The 16,523-nt window shown below is 37.7% G+C and overlaps 1 protein-coding gene across 6 annotated transcripts in view; it reads right to left on the reverse strand.

The window, feature by feature from the left end:
• The window catches only part of LOC139975372 (transcriptional coactivator YAP1-A-like), a 35,273-nt gene extending 19,549 nt beyond the window's left edge, over nucleotides 1–15,724 (reverse strand). Inside the window, exons 1-7 of one of the 6 annotated variants that reach the window (XM_071983285.1) lie at nucleotides 15,126–15,724; nucleotides 13,297–13,847; nucleotides 12,984–13,031; nucleotides 6,069–6,204; nucleotides 4,010–4,166; nucleotides 2,915–3,063; nucleotides 2,369–2,491 (exon numbers count right to left, since the gene is read on the reverse strand). In XM_071983285.1, the coding sequence (XP_071839386.1) occupies nucleotides 2,369–2,491; nucleotides 2,915–3,063; nucleotides 4,010–4,166; nucleotides 6,069–6,204; nucleotides 12,984–13,031; nucleotides 13,297–13,820 (1,137 nt within the window). In that variant the 5' untranslated portion in view covers nucleotides 13,821–13,847; nucleotides 15,126–15,724. Of the gene's footprint in view, nucleotides 1–2,368; nucleotides 2,492–2,914; nucleotides 3,064–4,009; nucleotides 4,167–6,068; nucleotides 6,205–12,983; nucleotides 13,032–13,296; nucleotides 13,852–15,125 lie in introns of all 6 variants that reach the window. The other 5 variants (XM_071983289.1, XM_071983286.1, XM_071983287.1 and 2 more) reach the window with 5 other exon arrangements.
• Nucleotides 15,725–16,523: the final 799 nt, after the last annotated feature.

The following is a 16,523-nucleotide window of genomic DNA, read 5'->3' on the forward strand; positions in this document are numbered from 1 at the left end:
CAAGCAATGACCTTTGGTCACTCCTCACCAAAAAAAAAAAAAAAATGTAACCTTGCCCTACCATGTCTGGAGCACTTGTTATCATTTAGCTCTGTCATACTGTTGGTGAATGGCTCGTTCCTGCCTCTCCCTCCCGCATCCCTCATGCCCAGTTTACCTACCACGATTACCAAGTACTCTAGACACGGGTGGAGAGGATGCAGTTAACATGTGAAATGACAGGAAGTGAGGGGTGGAATTATAAGATCTATCTTTCACTGACAATATTAGGAGGTAGGCTGAAAAGACACCCAAATAGATCCTCAAGTATAAGTGGTCCCTCTCACTCCCCCCCCCCCCAAGACATGCACCTCCCCATCCTTTTTTGCTTTTGTAATTCTTGACAAAATGACCTCTTCTTATACTTGTGGGGTTAGGAGAGGAGCTAGACTTTCATGAAAACTGGATATATATCTGTAAACACGATAATTATATATGTACATCATTGCAAAGACATCTTGTAGAAGAAAGTTACTAGGCATTTTAACCTTACTAATACTATATAGACTTTAGTGTGAAACAATTACGACCAGCCTACAGCATTTTATGCGACCAAAGTCATTGTTGTGGACCTGAAATATCACTTATGAAAAATCTTTCGATGTGTGTTTTTGAAAAACTTGTTTTGGTTTTAAAGACTTTACATACAAATACAAATAAAGCTTTCATTAGCATGCTCAAATTGCATGCACACAGGAAGAAGCTGTGCCAAGGGAATATATATGTCCTGCACACATATCAATTTATTTCAATGACAGAGTCACATTTCCGCTGTCAATTTCACATCTGTCAATAGTCCAGCCCCCCTATGAATAATGTATCTATTGCCTCATTCTATATCCCGATTGTTTGAATGGGCAGGGCTTGTACATTTGGGGGAGGGGGGGGGCTTTTTATTGGAAGGGTTTTAAATTGGGTTAGGTCCGTATGTGGGAGTGTCAGATATGTAAAAAAAAAACATGATATTATTGGCTAGTTTACACTATGAAGTATTCAGTCAGCCATGTATTATGTCAATGCAGACAGTTTTGATTAAACACGATGCAGTCAAAAGTTTAACCCTATTGTTCACTGTAGAAAAAAACATGACCTGGAAATCCATCCAGTTCCCTATGTACAACTCTCATTGTTAAATTGTTTTTTTTCCCTCTAATCAGTAGTGTACACTTGGGTGTACATGTATTAAATAATATCAGTCATGTACGACATCACACAAGCGCTCCAAAGTTTTCCATTGAACGGGATTTGCGTGTGCGGGGGGACGCGCACAGTTGAACGTGAAATGCGACAAAAAAAAATTGGTATGCCCTTCCAAGTCCCCCTCCCCAGCCCCCTCCACCATATACTGTAAACTTGTTACACATCACAGAAGCAACCTATGATGTCCATGCAAACTTTGTCCAAAGTAACCACTTTGAAATACAGAGCTTTTAAGACTTTCACATGTTAGATATACTAATCTCAAATGACCTTTGCCCCCACCAACAATGATCATTAAAGAACCCTTCTACTCAGTGTGGGTAAGCCACATGACACCCATGACATTTGTCAATATAACCGTTCTTGAGATATCATGTTTAAAAAGCTACGACACACATACACATGTATACACACAAACACACAAATGTGTACATAAACACACACATATCAACCTAACTGTGCAGGTTACAGCCAAAACAGGAAAAACCAAAGAAAAAACAAACAATAGCAAAAAACAAATATAGTGATTTTCTAACAAAGCTGTTTTGTTATATATCTGGTTATAGGGAAGACAAAAGAATGAACAAACAATAGAAATAGCAAATATAGTGATTTTCTAACAAAGCTGTTTTGTTATATATCTGGTTATAGGGAAGACAAAAGAATGAACAAACAATAGAAATAGCAAATATGGTGATTTTCTAACAAAGCTGTTTTGTTATATATGTCTGGTTCTAAAAGTTGTAGACAAAAATAGATAATAGCCACAATGAAAAGCTTCAACATTTGGAAGGAAGCAAAAGGTGCAAGGGAACTGCAGGCAACAACAAAAAAAGCCAATATAAATATAAATAAGGTATACAACAACAAAAACAAAAAAGTTAACAACAGATCATAAGAAGTTTTAAAGTAAGATAAAAAACTTACATTTGTTTTTGTGAGTCATTTATGTTGGCGGACAGGATCTTCTGCAAAATGCATAAATGTGTGCTTTTGCCATGCTGGTAGTACAATGTGGTCAGGATAATATGGAGCAGAAAAGTTGGGAAGGCCAAGGTCGGTAGGTCGGGCGAGGGCATGATTACATGGGAAGTTTGGCATTCAAAATCATAAAATGGTTGGAAGTTACCTTTCTTACCTGCTGCAGGATCTCCTCTTGCCTCAATTGCAACCTCTCTCTCTCCATCTGGAGACGAGCGAGTCTCATCTGCTGTTGCCGTTGCTGGGTGCTGACTGGTCCTTGTTGTTGGGCCTAGAGTACAGAATTAATGCACAAAACATGAGAAATAAAATTGAGGATCATCATCATCATACTAATCTTTGGGAGGTGATTAAACTGTTATTAAAAATCCAGAAACAGGAACTATACCACTAACCAACAGATTAACATTGATGCAAACAAAATTACAACCGATGGAGTCATTTTTTAGGGCAAAAACTCTGTCGAAGGACATCATTTAGCCAATGAAAAAGAGGTAGCTAGACAGAAAGACATTGTGGCAGGTATTATATAGAAGTCAATAATACTGTGTGTGAGGGAGGAATGGAATTTTAAAAAAAAGACATTTTAACTGTGATTTGTGTGTGTGTGTGTATGTGAATTTAGAGTAGTTAGGTAGGCATGTACACAATCTTGAGAAGTACTGTAATACATATAAATAATCAGATGACTCACCCCTTGTTGAAATTGGATGGACTGTGGTGTAGCTGAAGGAGCTGGCGGTGGAGGAGGAGGGGGAGGAGGAGGTGGTGGTGGTGGTGGTGGTGGGGCACCTTGCTGCAACGTTGCTGCTGTTGTTTGTACAGTGAGAGGAGCCCTCATTGCTATATTGGATAAAGAGAGGTAATGTGCAAAGTACATATTCACATGATAATACTTACTATACATAGAAAAAGAATCATAATAATAATCGTGGAATGTATCAGCGATTAGAATGTTCATCTTTTCTCTGAGGCATCTGAGTTTGTTTATTGATAAAAAAATTAAACAATGCAAACAAACATACAGATAAAGACTATTCCAACAAAGGGTTACGAACTGTACCACAAGCTTTACATTGATAACAACTGGGAAACAATCTCTCATTTATTTAAAAGTACCTTCAGTGCAAGCATATCTTAATCGTGCTCCCATAACCCAAAGGACTTGTTTCAAGGGCACTTACAAGTCACCAAACCTGCCGCCTCCTATGCAGTACTGTACATATCTCTCTAAGTACTGATTTAGTATATGATCCTCTATGATTCTTACACCTTCTCTTGTCAGTCCTAACCCTTCTAACCCCTCCTAACCACTTCTGACGCAACTGTCACTGGTAGCAAACTGTCACTTGTAGCAACGTTTCAACAGCTTGCAGGCATTCTCTGACCCCTACATGCCTTACTTAAGGGCACTTACAATCCTCTACACCTGACTACTAAATTAGTCTTTGCTCTAGTTCTAGCCCACTTCAGTCTGCAGCAAACCCTCAAATATAGCCACATTTTCAACGGCTTAAGGCAATCTCTGAACCAAGAAACCATCTGAAGGATTAGGTCGGCACCAGTAGTAGGGGGTGGGGGAGAGATGGGAAACATTTTCTGTGACTTCAGAGGTAGTGTGAGACCTAGAGGTACCATAATGTTGATAACATTTGGCCATTTGGGAAAAATGTGTATATCTCAGGATTTTACATCACATCCATAAATATTAATGACATTTCCCAGCAACCCTATCACAAACTGATGATCACCATGAGGTTGTACACGAAAGAAGGAGATATCCACTCACCTATCCTTGGATCTAACCATGTTGTTGATTTGTTTCGATGGTTGATGAAATAGACCTCACCATCGGGTGTTGCAGCCTTCTCCCAGTTTTCTGGCAGAGGACCTAACTCTGCTGGTAATGGCTGGTTCGCAGAACCTGGCATGATAATTTGTTGAACCTGTAGCGAAATAAGGATATGCAACTTATCAGCAGTGTAGCCATCCAGACATAAAAGCGATGATTACGGACAAATTTCAAAAAGGATACTCTGTCAAGTCCAAGCCACAAGAGCGTACATTATTAGATACATGTATACGTAAGTAGGTGCTGTACCTATCATCCATTTCAGTTGATTTCCCCTAAACAGATAAGGAAAAAGAAGCATCTGAATGGTTTCTATTTCGTTACCAGCCTTTTCCTCATTTTTCGTTGTCCCACTCGAAATTTACTCAAACTTACTCAACTCAAACTTACTCAAACTCAAAGTTAACAAATTTTTCCCACTCTGCCAAGTCATTGCAGATGTTAAGATTCCTCTTCAAACAATATGACATGACTGATAATTTAACATCTTTCAGGCCAGACTCTAAGCCTTCTAAACCCATGCAAGATCTAAGCTATTGGCTACTGGTCATTGTATTTTGCTACATTTCTTGGGACAACCAAATCTGCTGTTTGGACAACTAAAATGTAAGAAATGGTAGTCCGAGGGACAACCAGAAAAAAATCCTTAAACAAATTCCCCGATGTGCCTTTAGGGTCTTTAGGACTCCTAGTGGGTCCCAAGAAATTCATGGAAATGTGAAAAATGCAAAAGCCTCATGGAAATGAAAGAATCTTGCACATATTTGTGGAGACGTCCTCACTGCCCTAAATATGTACAGTACCCTACACAAATAGCAGGAACTACCTACTGTAGCTGTACTTTAAGACAATCTCCAACAATGTAAAATACCTTATGATACACACCAAGCATTTCACGTTCATAAGACAGTACAATCTGGAATGCATAAATACAATTACAGTATAGCAATGTGCTTTCACAACTTTTATGCTAAAATTCAAATTGATATTACCCAAACAATTTCATGGATTATATGTCGATGCTAAATTTCAAACATTTTAAGAACTTCTCGAGAATATTTATATTTCTTCTGTTATCTCTCTCTTAGATCAATATCTGCCTCTTTATAACAGAGTATAGCTGATGATTCATAGCTATTAAAGTTTTCATGTGTGGTAAATGAAATTTATACTAAAATGCATTTTAAGCAAAAATTAGCAGGCGTGTAAAACTTCAATTGGCCTTCAACCTCAAGTAAAAAGCAGCATGAACCCGGTGGTCATGGGCGTCATTGTTCATCACCCTTAGGCTGATGTGTCTGGATCAAGCAGATTTCAATAAATGGCATCTCTACCACAACAATATCATAGGAGGACAAGAAAGTCATTTGAGAGGACCAAATGAGCGGGAGGGGTGTCCCCGGAAACTATGAGTACAATGACCTTCTCATCAACAAGATTTCATTTCCTACTAATCTATTCATTGTAAGTCACAGCCCATCTAAGTTCAAATTATCCAACCAGATCCGCTTGCATGGGTCTGTCACTTTTTCCATGAGAATAAATTACAAGGGTTCTGTGCACAGTACTTGCATTGCTATGTCTAAGTTGCATTTGTGTGGCAATCTCCTCCATGTTAAATAGCATTTTACTAACTTTCTTTGATGGAATGATGGCTTACGGTCTTTCAAGCTATTTGATGTAACAAAATTGAAAATGACATTTTAAGGTCTGCCGAGACACCACTCAAGAGTCGAACGGCCTTCCATGAAATCACCCCACAATAAACTGACATGTACCTCAGTGTGAGGAATACTGCAATTTAAAACCTTAAATCCAGAGCAATTATATCGTGAATGGTTGTATAAATCATGGCAAAAATTCAATAATATTTCATAAAGGTTTTTTAGACGTGTCAAAAAGACGACATGTCACGAATTGGGAATTTAAAGCTCGCCTTCATAGTGGAGGCCGTAGTGCTTTGATTGGTTACGATATAATATTGAGGGAAACTCACCTGTAAAATGTTATTATTATTCGTTGATACGTTCCCCTGACTCTGAGTAGCTGCAGGACGGGGACTGACTTGACTCATAAGCTTTGGTATTAACTGCTTCCTGGGGTCTTCCCATGTTGTAATCTGTCTGTTATGGCTGTAGAAGTAAAAAAACGTTACTTAGGTTTCCAGCTTTTTCGGTTGAAAGTACAAGTATGTCAAGTTATATAACTCTTGCAGTGATACGGTTAATTCTTTTAGGCTAATAAGACTCCAGTTATGCTTTCATGTTTGATTCCAAACATGTCTTTTCGGTCATAACTAGTCTAAACTGGAAATTAATCAGATACTGTTTAAACCACATAACTGTTGTACTGTACAGCCGCAAGGATGTTAAAAAAAAATGTGACCGACAGTAAAATCGCTTACCTAGGCTCCCAAGAAGAGGAATGTTTTTCTTGTACATTTCTTACAAAACTGAGAGAGCTCAAAGGTCACTGATAATGGCCTCAGATTTTAGCGCAAAAAATCAATGAGACATTCAAATGTTTCAAAATGCTTTTTGAAGGTGGCCGTTAAATGCATACATGTCAAAATCCTGTGACCAATCAGTTGACTTTCTCTATCATACAGTACTTGTGGGCAAAACACTGATGACGCTTAACACATTGAGACTGGGCGGACAATTAAAACATGGCTGTTTATAAAGTCACCAAATACTACTAAACTTGCTTCAAAGAAAATCTTTGTGGTTCTGAAACTTCATAAAACCAAAAAATCATTGGACCTACCATACAGGTAAATAGGATTGTTAACCTTATGATGTCCATGGTTGTCAGTAACTCCAAAGACAGGTTATCAATCGATCTAGTTAATCTTTCTATCAATCCCACTTTCACTTTCATGAACTCTCTTCCCACTCTATCTCTCCCCCAACTGAACCTATCTACATTTTTCAATTACCCAAAGAGAATGTATACACAGCACTGATCTTATATTTCCTAAAGAAGGGCAGTAATTCTTTCAACTGGTTGCCCTTCAATCCCTCCCTGTACAGTAAGTACATTCTATTCCAATTCTCAGATCATAAACAGTTTAGTACAGATCCTAGTGTCATATAAATTTGTTGTCAAATGAACCCAAACATTTTCTGATTTTCTGCTGGCATATTTTCAGCAAATGCCATGCACACGACCTTATGACCCTATATGATATCAATACCAAGAATTGATCCTTGAGTGGTGACAGGGCAGAATTAAGAAGCAAACATGTGTGCAAAGGGCCAATTATCCTAAACAGCAGACTAGCTCATGTTATCAATAGTTTCACAACATTATGAATAATACCATTATTTTTTTTTCTTTCTAAAAAGTTAAATTTAATGTTTTTGACTAGTACATATTGACAAAGCAAAACATATAAGGGCAAGACTCATGTTTTGTTTTTGTCTCCTTTTCACCACACTTTGCCTTCCACCAACTGGTACCTTCTTTCAACAGGACTTTTTTTTTTTGCCTCAGTGAAAAACATTTCCAATGATTTTATTCAGTTTTAAAGAAGGGGGAATTTTAGGAAAATATGAACAGGTGGGGAAGTGCTTTTGTACGATAAAAGTCTAGAAGAATTTCTAGCTGGATACCTCCAGGAAGAATGTTTCTGATGCTGAAAGACACATCACTGTAAATGAGAAGTTTCCAAGGGAGATTATGGTGGTAACTAATTGAACCCCAGGGGAACATTACAGGAGGTCTGTCTCAGTATGCTATTATGTAAGAGTTTGCTATAAGAATCCAGTGGATCCATAAGTCTAAGCAATAACAAAGAAAAGAGAGAAATTGGACAGACAACTAACTCCCTTTCAGTATAAATTTACATAAAAATTGTCTACACGAGTCACTCAGGATCATGTTAAACAATGGTTGATTTAAAAGGACATTGCCTATGTAGGCCATTTCTCACAGTATAGCCATCTTTACCACATAGTCCACATACATGCGTTACAGTCCTCCACAACCCACAGGTTATAAATGTGCTGACATAGTTTCGGCAAGCTATCAGTGTAACGAGTGCATACTTTCAGGTAATCTCTACAATATTTGAAGCATATCGCCGATTTTTTGACACTGGCATTCATTTCACAAATTACACACATCAGCAATGGTAACTAACTACAGGCCTGTATTAAGCTGCCATTTCTATTCAAACCCCAAATCTGTTTATAGCTCCATGGTTCTATCAATCGGAAATGAACCCTGTAAGGGAGGTTTCCGTACTTCATGCCTGTGGCTAGAATTCCTGATTTATAGGCATGCATTGTTCTAGAAAAGAATGCTAGGACAAAGTTGAGTGTGTACTGACTGACACTTAACTTCCGATCCATTCCTCAAAATAGTACAATGGTACACATGAGAATTATAAATTCCATACACAGAAAACTGCATCAGTGCAATTGACACTGTTTACTTGCCCTTGTCTAAGAATTTACTGCCATGTATTTCTTATGGGTGGAACCTGCACATACCTTAACAAAGTCCATTCTGTAAGGCACTCTCCTTGCAATTTAACAGTTCAGCAAACAAGCTTTGAAAAATGTGTAAATTTTTTTCCTACCATTTAATATAAATGTCACCTTGACTTCACAGTTTTTCTGTCAACCAGAAAACTTGAGCCTACTAAATTACTCTTGCTTTTGTGTTTGGTAGATTACTATAAAGATTTCACACTAAAAACCCCATAAAAATTCAATTCATCAACTAGACGATATATACAGTAGGTTTCAAATTTGGAATATATACTGGAAGAAATTGTCCACACATTTACTTGAACTGATAGCAAATCTTTGATCAAAACTAAATGACAGAGTCTTTTGAACAGACATTTGGCAAACGACATACTCTGCTGGATTTCTGGAACTCTTCATTACAAGCAATGATCTATGTGTGAAATAAGGAGACTACCCGAGGGCAATACAGAATTTAACAAAACTCATAAACAAGGCTGCAAAATGAATGCTGATGGACCCAGCTAAAAAGACCCAGCTAAAGAGTTTTTCTCCATTACAATGCTACTACAGATTTATGAAAACTTCATCTGAGACATCGTTAAGCACAGACTTGCCACTGAATAACGAATGGGGTAGAAGAAAATTAAATCAGTCTAAATTCAACACCGGCGTTAATACAGAATGACCTATATCTAATTTGATGCAATTAAGACCCCATCATATGATACTGTAGTGCAGGCATTTCCAGTGCCAGCTGTCAACATTAGTACTGTCAGCCTTCTGTATTAAAATCTGTACAGAGGATTACAGTACATCTGGTCTGTTTCCTGTATGGTTCTATCTTTCAGGTCACACCTTTCCCCTTCTCCTCCATAAACTACTTGTGTATGCATGGACCACCCTTATGCAGTTTCCAATCTAGCATTTAATCTTGACACAAAAAGTAGATGAAAAGGAGGTCCAAAGCAGACAAATGGTGGAGGGGAAAAAAAAGCCACAAGAGGCAAGTATAAAGCCAAGAGGAAAGGGAAAGCACTGTTAAAAGATAATCTTATTGTCTGTCAAGTGTTATTGAGGGAGGTACCATTGTTATCTCCACTTTTGTCAAGATGGTTTCATTGAACTTGAAAGGGGCTGATGAAGTTCTTACCAGAGACATGGCTTGGGGCCAGACTGGAAAATCAAGAGCTATTTGTTGAGCGACTTTTAGGATAGAACATATGCTGATTGGTAGACTGTAATTGGTTTCTAAATAAAGACTAGACTTGGGGGAGCTTTTTTAATGTAGATTGAACACTTTGATGTATTTTGGAGTTCTAAACAAAAGCCCTCTCTGGATGGTTAGAACTTGTGGCTTTTGAAGAGGTTCTTAGAGTCCCCCTGTACCGTCATCATCTTATGTACAATGCAAAAGTTGCTTTCTGGAGATTAAATGAATTGTGGCAGCTTTGAGAGCATTGAAAGTTTCGAAAGACAAGGTAGTGTTCAAGCTTACTTCCTCTTCTTGATCAACAAACAAATGTTTATGTCATCTTGTAAGATGCCTGTCCCAGGTCCTTGCCACATGGCTTACAATTATGAACTGTGTGATTTTCCTCAGACTCGAAGTGGTTGTTTCTAGTACAAGAATTAGTATTTCAACTTCCAATTCACATTTTTGGAGAAAGCTACTGTATATATACAATCTTTCCAAACTTTGACCACTGGTGACTTCAAATGGCCTTTGGCATCCACCATTAAAAAAAGCAGCCATGAACTTCCTTCATGCCATCACCATCATGAACATGCATATTTGACAAAGATCATATTCCAAGTGAAAATTAAGACAGAAAGCAAACAATTTTGAAAGTTCTCTAAAAAAAGTAAAACTTTGTTAAACACAATGACACAACCCTTTTAGATCTACATGGAATCTATGTTACTTCATATTCACACAATTTGCAATTTTTTTTTTCCTTCTTATTGCTGTCAAAGGAAAGGTGGAACTCCCCTAATTGCAGAGTATGTCGAAAGTTATCAAGTACCTCTCAAGTACGTCACAAGCATCTGTCTAATAGAGAACATATCATGATTCAAGAAACAACATGGGGACATGGCATATAGGAAATTGCTTGACATCACCGTAGTCATAGTGACCAAACAGGTTAAACACATCTAAGTACTGATAAGTTCTGTACTTGAACAATGTTTGATTTATATAATCTATGAGCATAAAATTTTTCCAAGAATCATGATTAATAAGAGGTCAGAGACCTGCCCTGTTCTATTACACCGAATAATCTCCTCAGAGGTAAAGTGTACTAAACTAAGAAGCATAAGGAAGTCATAAAGACATCCATTGCAGAAATCAATATCCTCTATTGTGTTGGATTGTTTGATCTCCTTTTGTAATGGTTAGCTTGTTCAGGAAGTATTTGAAAAGTCTTTGAAGAAGATAAAGAGGTCACAGGGTTCTCAGGGTGAGGTCCCTTTTATTTATAGCATTCACTGCTCTGTTAACATTATCATTGAGATGGAAAACAAATCTGTCCCTACAGTGTGTGATAGTACGTACTCCAGAGATACCCTCTCTGTTCATTCAGTGAGATACTGTGGGAGGAAGGAACTGGAGCAATGTACCCAAGAATGTCCATACAATGTGGTAGGAGGCACCCTCTGTCACTAAAGTGTGATAGGGCGACGCATTCAACCAATAGTCCCCCTGTTCCTTCAGTGTCTGTGTGATAGGATAAACTAGAGAAATACCTTGCAGTGTGATGAGAGAGATTCGAGCACTGCCCTCTGTCCCTAACAATGTTACAATCTGGGGAAAAATCTCAACGAACATAAAACGCGCTTTCTATTTTCTCCTATGATTGACAAAATTTGTTCAACGCAGGCACCCCCACACTGCCAGTGGGTCAACGCAACATGTTGGTTTGGCTTGTTTATGTACCAACACCGATGTTACTAAAAACCTGGCTTCAACTTCAACGATCATAAACATAACCACACACAATTTACTTAGAATACGGTACTGTGTATTGCTTGATCAGTGAACATCATTTACGTCAGAGCTCAAAAACAATTAATTTATTTAGTGACCACGTTTGTGCTTCATTCCTGATACATACAGTATGTCTTTCAAAATCATTTGATTCTCACTACCGTAGATCAGACATACATATATAACAGAGCAAACTTCCAGCAACTGGACCCATTCAATCAATTATTATTAGCTGATGAATCTAGTGTTTTTCAAAGAAACAGGTGTACTATACATTGAATGGCCTTATGTCTCACTATTAGTTGTCATTCTAAGGATTTCGGTCTCCCAACTGGCCTCACAAAGATTACCAGGAAAGATGGGTTACTAGGGCAATTATTAAAGTGAGCCTAACTCTGGCTTTTTGTAGTTCAATGTTCCTAAATCTTTACATACTAAAATGCTGAATCTTGAATTCAGTATGTATGATGTCATAATGGCTGACGTTTTACAAAATTTCCCAGTACTAGATTTTCAATATATATATATATTTATATACGTTTTGTTGGTTGGTTGGCATCTATCTTGGCGCAGAGTGCTCTATGTCCGGTGGACAGAGTGAAGTAGGTGAGAATTAGTTGAGACTAGTGGAACACTAGTAGTTGTTACTCAGAGTTTCATTCGTTGACAACTGATACATAAACATATATGATGTCCAATTAGATTCCAATACATAGAGATCCAGTTTGTTCCAACTTACCAGGTAACATTTAAATTTAAAACCCCACTCTGCATCCTCTTGTCTAATACTGCTACCAGTAAATCAGAAAATGGTAAAAACCCTTTCGATAAATTGCTGGCTAGCATCACTAAATACTTTAAAACACACGGTCAAAAACCCCTACTACTAACAGTTTTGTGTCCTCATGGCAACACTTCAGGGTATACTTGAAAATTTATTCAAGAATCATTGAAGGTCATAAGGTAGCAAAATTAGAATGACAGCAGATACTGTAGAAGTGACCAACTGACCATAACATTTAGATCTGAACAGGTCAAAACAAAAGGGCTATGGACATGGTTTATGGTCTTGTATCTGGGGGTTGGGGTGGTGGTTGGGAGGCGTTCCCAATGGGACACAAACCAGCGCAGGTTATCATTTATATACCTGGCAGTGGGTGAAGAGAGGCAATTGAGATATTTAGGTGCCTTGCCCAAGGACACAACATAATGATCTGGCTAGGACTATGTCTGTTATCCTTACCATCTCAAGTCCATTGCCTCAGCCTTTTGACCAAAACTCCCTAGAAAGTAGACTTACTGTAACTAACATGTGACACTGATTTCTCTAAAATTAAGCACATTAGAATGCAAACTGCAAACTAAAACCCCCAGTTCGGAAGAACCCTACCCTCCTCATTGACAAAAAAAATATAACTTATGGTTGTAAGATTGAGGAAGAATTTACTTTAGGGCTTGTGAAGATACATCAACTCGGTCATTTTTGGTCATGTACCTGAAAGTATAAGTGAAGAGGTGTCAATCGGCGGATAGCTTAAATTTGCTTTGGCTTGGGGACTGAGCTATAGATATGACAATATATCTGTCATAACTTGGCAACATAAAAACCTACACAAACCTACCAAAATAATCTCAAACTGTCTGACACAAGAAGGCAACATTTTTTTCATTCTTTTGCAACTTTTTAATCACATATAATTTATGAACTTAACAGGAGAGAGAGAGATAAAAATAATATAAAGCAAGAAAGGGTTACTCACTCAAGAAAATATTGCTGTCCGTTAGGTGTATGGGCGACCTCCCATCCGGGTGGAAGAGGTATTGATGATAAAATATCTGCGTTATCCGTTATATCGTAACTCTGCTGTTTCAAATGTTGAACTTGGAGGGATTGCTGGCCAACAGCAGACCTCATTTCCTGCAAGATGGCGGGCGACGACCGTGCCCGCTGATGCACAATGTTCAGTCCATGGGTCGACAGTGATTGCGGACCGCTAGGTGGGGAAGTTATCCCCGAATCTGTGGGAGAATCACTATAATGAGATTCGTCTTGACTGGAATCTCGCCGGTGGTTACCGTTAGGGCTTAGCCTTGGTCCAGGTTGAGAGAAAAATGACGGCGGCAAATTACGTTCTTTCATAGGCTTTGGCAGTTCTTCTTTATCCGCGCTAGGGTGCAAGACTCTCTGAAACAAATGTTCTAACTCGGTAGCCGAATCTCCCTTCATGTGAGAAATCACCTGTGTCTTCCTATCCTCCGCATCCACCATATCGACAGACGTCATTTTGAATCGAGACTGTCTGACAAATATCTGCCTGAAGAAAAAAAAATTTAATCTAAGTTGTCAAATGTTTCATAGATTTTCAGACTGAACTAAATTGTAAAATTATGGAAAATGCATTTTGCAAGTTATATGGACTCAAGTTGAGCTGGGTGTAGTCAGAAGGGGAATTAATCCACCATCAAAAATTATACAACAAACTAACACCAATAACTCATTTGTTTTTTTCCAAACTATATCTAAGAATGAATGGAGGGGGGAAAATTGGCACTATTTGAGCTGAGCAGATCTGCTCAACATTGCATACATATTATCAGCACTCTTTTTGAAAATTAAGCATATATCCTATTAACTAATTAAACTTCACAACTCAACCAAAACATGTTCTTTTCCAGTTTGTGCTTTTAAAGTCCACTAATCTCAAAGAAGCAAAAAAATAATGAGCATACTGTACATATACAGGCCACTAGCGTTATACAATTGCAGGAATAAAAATTTGGATGAAAACAGGTTATGGGTTTGCAATGACTATTTTGTCAATTGCTATATTATACATGTACAGTACAACTCTGAAAGACTGAAAAGGGTTGAGGCTATGAGTGATTAGGTCATGACATTGCATGTTTGCTATGGATGAAACAGGCTTGTTATTGCTTTTGCTTCTACAAGAACATATGTAACTTGAACTTGTGGAAAATGTGGCTGAGCTTGAAACCATAGACTTAACTTCTCCTTGATCACTGCTGGAGACAAGGTTAGGTAACCAGTAATCTCTGCTTGAAGTCTTCTGTCAGACTGGGACTGGGACAGCCTTTGATATACTTAATGTTAGCTATTTACAAGGAAGCATCCCATAATACCCAGACAAGTAGAATAGAGGTTCCATTTGCCCAGATTAGGCACATGCAGAATTTGTATGTTACATGACATGTTAAGATTACCTCACAAAACTAGGGAGACAGATCTGTAACTAAGGAGCAGGGGCCAAAAGTCACTGTATGCAGTATGAAGTTTTAAACTTATACTTTATAGAGTATGAATGGCTTGTGGCTTGAGTTTACTGCATGAAAAATAAAACCTGATACTACATTTGCATCAAACAATGTTAAACAGGTTATAAACAAACTGAGGTCATTTAAACTTAGTCTATAGTCATTTTAATGAATGGAATTAGTACTAATTAGGCTACCTTCGTTCAGTCTTCGGGATAAATTGACATGTATGTTACCTGTGTGTAAGTGGGAACTGTGAAAAGTCAATTTAACCTTAGGAGTAAATTAAAATAGCACTATGGATAAGTATTCTCACCTTTTTAACTTAGTTACAGGAGCCAAACCTGACAAATTTACAGCATCAGTGAAATTCCTCAGATCAAGTCTCCCAATAATCCCATTACAATAAACAATCGTAATATGAAATCTCCGAGTTAATTTCCCTTCTCCTTTCTAAAGTCTTTTCAACCTTCAGTTAAGTAAGGAACATAGAGTAAACCGCTCCTATTTTTTAATGAGAGCTAGCAGCAACAAGTCAACTCAAAGTATACAACAACGAAGTTGACTGGTCTATTCCCTATCCAGTAACATAGGTTCCGGAGTAGATGGTATTAACACCATACAACACGTAAACTTTCCAACACAAGCTTTAAAACTTCTAAATAAAAGGAAATTCACAAGTTGGAATTGTAGATTTATATCCTGTGTCATACGTTGGTCTGATGTTGGTAGTTTTATGAAAGAGTTAACACACAAACAACGTCATGCTAACTAAGTAAAGCCTTTTAAATGGTCCGATCCTTGTATTCTCGGCAAATTTTCACCCGTACCTGCCGTAGGGATCTGTGCGTATATGAAATACAGTGTATATACTGCAGTGTATTAGAAATCACGAATGTTGACGAAGCTCATCATGCATGTAGGTGCGAATCAACTTGATGAGCCGTAGCACTTAGTTTTCTTGCAACTGGTAGAAAATAATCCAAAATAATATCGTTCATTGCTACTTTGTCTAAGCCTCATATCATTTCTTTATTTAATCTTGATCGATTTGCATATAATTTGATACATTTACATTGAAAACATGAAAATTATCGTGCACAATTAATGAAAAATACAGCCAAAACGTAATTTCTTATATATTATTCCGCCAGAGATTCGCCGTTTCCGGGGCAGTGCGGTCACATCGCAGGGTAAGAGTAATATAATCACTTATTTCGACAGGCATTGGTAAATCAGTAATACGTCACAGTTGCGTAGGCGTGAACTTACTAAAGGATTTAACTGTATCAATGGGCTACCATTAGCTCTTCTCTGGTAAATGATTGTTTCGGGGTTATCTCTTTAAACAGAAAATTCTAAGAAAAGGATTGTGTTCTGATCTTAGTGGTTCGCAAAGAAATGTGCCGCTATAGTTTTCAAAAATTAATTCCACTTTATTGACATGTACACCAATTCGGGATCTGAGGATTTGGCAGGTGAAAACTTGTATGTAAGCAGAACTACAATATAACAACATTGTAATGTACCATTCGTTATATTATTGCAAAGGTTGGTAAACACCCACTTCAAAAGAAAATATAATGATCCCAGAAAATCTTAATGTTGTAAAGAAAATAACAAAAGGGATGTACATCTTAGCTCTAGATGATTAGCCATGTTGATATTTATATACAGATTTTTTTATACAGAGTTGTCTGATGATCGCTCAACG

The sequence above is a fragment of the Apostichopus japonicus genome, chromosome 10 (genome assembly GCF_037975245.1).
Source record: "Apostichopus japonicus isolate 1M-3 chromosome 10, ASM3797524v1, whole genome shotgun sequence".
NCBI lineage: Eukaryota > Metazoa > Echinodermata > Holothuroidea > Aspidochirotida > Stichopodidae > Apostichopus > Apostichopus japonicus.